Source organism: Halichoeres trimaculatus, unplaced genomic scaffold (assembly GCF_033239565.1).
Source record: "Halichoeres trimaculatus isolate MK-OKI-2021-1 unplaced genomic scaffold, fHalTri1.1 fHalTri1_scaffold_17, whole genome shotgun sequence".
Lineage (NCBI taxonomy): Eukaryota > Metazoa > Chordata > Actinopteri > Labriformes > Labridae > Halichoeres > Halichoeres trimaculatus.
In genome coordinates this window covers 20,861,716-20,866,597 of record NW_027437195.1, presented here as the reverse complement: position 1 = coordinate 20,866,597, position 4,882 = coordinate 20,861,716, and the positions used below count along the sequence as shown (strand labels likewise).

Sequence of the window (4,882 nt, the reverse complement as noted above, 5' to 3'; positions counted from 1 at the left end):
GGTTGTATGGAGGCAGATTCAGATACTATCTTTTGAGTTGGGGGCAAAGCCTCCTCATGCAGACGTGATTATAAAAACCACAGCTTCAGAACAAATCCAATCAGAATCCACTGTTAGTTAAAAAAAAATCCAGAAACTTAAAATTATTCCATTTCCGCTTGAGTTTCACTGTCTTGTGTCCTGGACCGGCTAATCCACAGGTAGAACTTTTGTAAGATAAAAAAGGATGGAAGAAAGTTTAAAAAATCAAAACAAACTGTGGATTTACAGGTGCTGGTGAATTTGGAGCTGCCAGTGCGGCAGCGTAGCAGAGGGGGGTCTGGGGGCAGAAGAAAGCAGCGCAAGGGGGGGAAGGAAAGAGCCAAGCTAAGCAAAACCCTAAGCAGAGAGGAGAGGGCACAGAAAATCCCACCCTGTGTTATTGGTGCCTCACATGGGTATAGGTCAGAGCCCAGCACAGGGAGGCCTCTAGGTAACTTTATCCCCCCCAGAAGGTCTGGGTTATTCTTAGCCAGGGCCCTTCACACCAGTCACTCTGCAGGCCTTTTTTGGCATTTGAAGGGGTGTGTGTAAATCAGTTGACTGAACTGAGCAGCTCTACTGAAGGCTCTTGAGTCAGCCCACTAAACTGAGACGTATCAGGTGCCCAAAGTGAGACCTGGACACCGTGAGAAACCTTTAAATCTTTTTTAAAAACGACAGATAATCAACTAATAACGACGGGTTTTCTTTCTTTTGCTTGTCATCCTCTTAAATGCTCTTAAATTTAGGTTATGCTGCAGCTCCATGGCTCCAATGAACAAAAAGAAATACGCAGTATTTCTTTAACAATGGCGCCATCGTGCGTTAATAACATGAACTGCATCATTGCTGAGTACATTGTGTCTGAAAACGGTTCACAAAGTAATTAAGTTAATACAAAAAAAATAATAAAATAAAAATAAATACAAAAAAAGAGAAAAAAAACAGGTTGAAAGGAACTGCGTCATCAAAAAACTGTACAGCCAAAACGTCAACGAAGCACTTAGCAAGTTTTATGCTAGCAGCTACAGTTGTTGCTAATCAGCACTTAACCCCAAGTACTTCAGCATGCTAATTATCTGTCATCGTTAGTCTCGCAGCAATTACATGTCAGAACTCAGAGTTTGTGAATTATGGAAATTAAACCTTGAGTGTGTGTTTCTCTACATTTTTTTGCTGAAATGAATGAATACAATCATATGAATGTTGAGTCATGGCAGCTAAAGATGACAACTTCATACAACACCCACAGAAAAATGAATAAAGCAGTTAGTACTCACAGAAACTTGAATGTAGGACACACTCCAGTTAATTTTTAAGATTACTGATGCAACAGTTGGCTAAAATAGTTGTTTTAAAGTGGTTCACAGCATCACTTTCAATCCTTTGTTGTATGCTATAGTTTCAAAGTGAAAAACTTTATTGAAACATCGTCAACAAATATATGGAGACCCAATTTCCACCTGTAGGCTATATGAATAAATAAAAAAGAAGAAGTAAAAGTTAAAAGAAAAGAAGGTAAGTAATAATGAGAAACTATCTGAAAATTACGACTTAGTATCTTATAATTATCACCTAGTAGTTTTTAGAAACGTTAAAGTATGTCATCATTACAGGAAACCATGATAATAAGATATGACTTCTTTATCATGACTTAGTTTCTTATGATTGTGACATAGGTCAGAGTTATAGGAAACTGTCTGATAGTTATTAATGAATATGTCAAAATTATGAAACAGTATTTCACAATTTGGACTTATATTCTCCGTATTTTGACTAAGTATACCAAAAATATGGCTCAGTCTGTCATTATTATGACCTAGTATCTCAAAATTATGAGATTGTATTTATTATTATGTCAAACATTTTCCTTTTATTACTGGCAGAAATTAGCTCCCATACAAAACGGTTGTTAGCCTTCAAAGACAAACTTCAGTTTGTTACAAGATCTGTTTTTTTTTTATTATTATTATTCACACTGGTTATTTCAAAGTACACAAACTGAATATTTTCCAAATAAAAACTATTGTAATCAACTAACACTACACATATGCATCAGCTGATCAAAGTTTTCACAGAGCTGTAGAGCTGGGGGTCACAGGCCTGATGAGCAGGGTCAGCTCCATTGCAACAGGAGGAGGAACATATCTCTCCTCCCTAAGCAACCGCAGCAACAAATCCTCTGTGTCCTGAGGCCAGCGGTACACGCGCGTGTTTAAGAGCCAAGATGGGACGTGCTTCTGCAGGTACACGTTGTGGTGTAGTCGATGAGAGTTATGTAAGAAAGACAAATGTGAGATGAGAAATACATGGAAAATGTAATAAATATTTACAAAGTATGAAACTTCAGATTAAAACAAAAGCTTTAGTTTATTATTCTTGAAAAGAAATCTCACCTGGGATGCGTTGGGGAAGAGAACTGGTATGAATCTGAAGTTCAAGCTGCCTTGTTGAATGAATTCACTTTGCATCTAGAAGAAGCCAACATATAATTAGTTGATCTGTGAGGAAAATAATCTCTAATAAAAAACAAATATGTTCTCACCATGGAGTGGATGTATTTAGTGTGCAGACCATGACTATCAACAACAGAGCCTTCAATGTCCTCCTTGTATTTTGGACTGATGGCGATGATAATCAGGGTGGAGGGCTGGAAGAAAATACCCAAAGCTCAGACACATTTATAACTTAAAAATGTGAAAATAATTTGATTTTCTCCTCTATTTATTTATCTAAAGTAGTCTGGTAATATTACTTGTAGAGAATCCATGAAAAAAAAATTCACAAATCAGGTTTTAATCTTGGTCTCCACTTACATCTTTTAGGTAACTGTCCTTCCACTTGTTGATATCCATGCGTCTGATGGGGCTGTCGAATAAGTCAATCTGACAAACGAAATTAACAGATGTCAGTAAATGCTTTATGTTTTAACCCTTTAACCTGCTGCTTAATTGTTTGGTAGAGTATTTTTGAGTCGCTATATCTCACTAAAAATATGTTGAGCTGAGTAAAACCTGATTGGGTTGTCTCTGCAGCTTGAAATAATTTTTCTGATTTTTTTGTTTCTGATCTTAGTATTCCAACAACAGAAAAAAAGAAAATAAATAAATAGATAAATAACAATTCACTTTTTTTCTTGGATGGAATGTAGAAGGGTTAAAAGTTATACAGACTTCATATGTCCTGCATTTAGAAAGTAACAATCAAAGGGTTAAAAGGAGTGAAAGTTAAAGGGTTTGGAGGATTTCTCAGTCTCAATTGAGGAAGGAGGAAGTAGCTTACTGCTGGTTGAAAGCCTTGCTTTGTCAGGAAGTCCACAAAGGGGACCATCTCTGAAGAAGTATCCAAAGAATAAGTTATGAAAACATTTCCTGAGAAGACAAAAGATAAAAAAAACACTTACTTGTGACTTCATTTGACCAACAACATTTAACATTTTGTGACTTTATACCAATTAAATTAGTGAGAAATGTCATGAATTAGATCATTCACTGATAATCCACACATTTTAAACCACCAGACCAACAATGTAAAACTGGATTGAAACATATATGAATGATTATCTTCTTAGAATATAAGTTTCACTCCATATCTCTTTGTACTCTGAAAATTATGTTTGCATAAAACTAACACAACTGAGTGTTTCATTATTCAAAATATAAAGATATTAACCGACATCCTAAACAGGCCTGGCAGGTTTATAAAGACAACATTTATCACACCCTGTTTCCTGATGTTGCCACTTGGTAAAGATGAAGCAAATTGCTTGCATTGTCATGCGGCTCCTCACACAATAACTTCCTGAGCTGCTCAAACAGAGCACACCTTCAAGCATGAGCACCTTGCTTTACTGAAATGACTCACGGCAATCATCTGGAAGACTAATGGTTCTTTTTTTCTTGTGTTGATGTGAAACGGAGGCCTCTGCAGAGTTTGGGTTCATCACGCTGACCTGTGACACACCCTCCACAGGTGGGATGGAGAACTGGGGCATGTTAACTGAGACGCTTCCCTGAGAGATGCTGTCATTCATGCTGTTATCATGACTCTCAGGCCTGAAGCTGCAACAGAAAGATAGAGATAGGTGCTACTTCCGAGTTGTGCTGACATGTTATTGTTTCTTTCCCTTGTTTAATAAACATTATCCATGAAGGTGTTTTTGTTTTTACCATTGGTGTGGATCATCTGAGGGTCTTCTTGGTTGCCAAGGTGCAGAGTAGTGATCTGGCTGAGGAGGGAATCTGCTGAGTGGGTTAAAATTGCACCTCCTTTCTCCAGCAGATTGATGATACCTGATATCAATATGATGAGGCTCTGTGGAAGTAGTTAAAATTATTAGGATTAGAAAAAAACAAAAAACAAAACAAAACAGAGACTCAAATTAAAGAAAGCACCTTTGGCTTAACAGTTAAGTGCTTTTGTCGTAAAAGAAAATCAGTAAAACTTGTCTCTGTGCAATTTTGCGAAAATAATTCATGGATAGTTCAAGAGGTTTGTTACTCATATTTTTTTATGTTTGCCCTTTTTACCATTCTTACCATAGTATTGCATGTTGTAGTGAGGAGCTAGAGAGGGGCTGCAGCGCTGCCAATCGTCATCATCTCTTAGTGGCAAAGGAGGTTCAAGATCCTCCTCATCACTTTGGACCTGAGAGCTGTAATCATCACTGAACACACATAAAAAGACTGGGTTTTATCCCACACTAAGCTTTCGACTAAAGCAAAATGAATTCATCCTTTAACACCACCTTAAAGCTTTTCCTCGGTCACCTTGTGTTTGTGTTTTCAGGCTCTGGTCTTCTATGGCGGCAGCAGCACTCCCTGTTCAGGGTTTTCTCCCTGGTTCCTGCAGGAAACCAGCA

The 4,882-nt window shown here is 37.5% G+C and overlaps 1 protein-coding gene across 1 annotated transcript; it reads right to left on the bottom strand.

The window, feature by feature from the left end:
• Positions 1-2,093: 2,093 nt before the first annotated feature.
• LOC141806786 (E3 ubiquitin ligase TRAF3IP2-like) lies at positions 2,094-4,652 on the bottom strand. The gene is made up of 8 exons (XM_074692462.1): positions 4,560-4,652; positions 4,191-4,335; positions 3,886-4,082; positions 3,304-3,392; positions 2,838-2,906; positions 2,567-2,671; positions 2,418-2,492; positions 2,094-2,261 (listed from the first exon to the last, which is right to left on the bottom strand). The coding sequence occupies exons 1-8, from the start codon at positions 4,570-4,572 to the stop codon at positions 2,094-2,096; spliced, it is 861 nt and encodes a 286-aa protein (XP_074548563.1). The 5' UTR covers positions 4,573-4,652.
• Between the last annotated feature and the right edge of the window lie 230 nt (positions 4,653-4,882).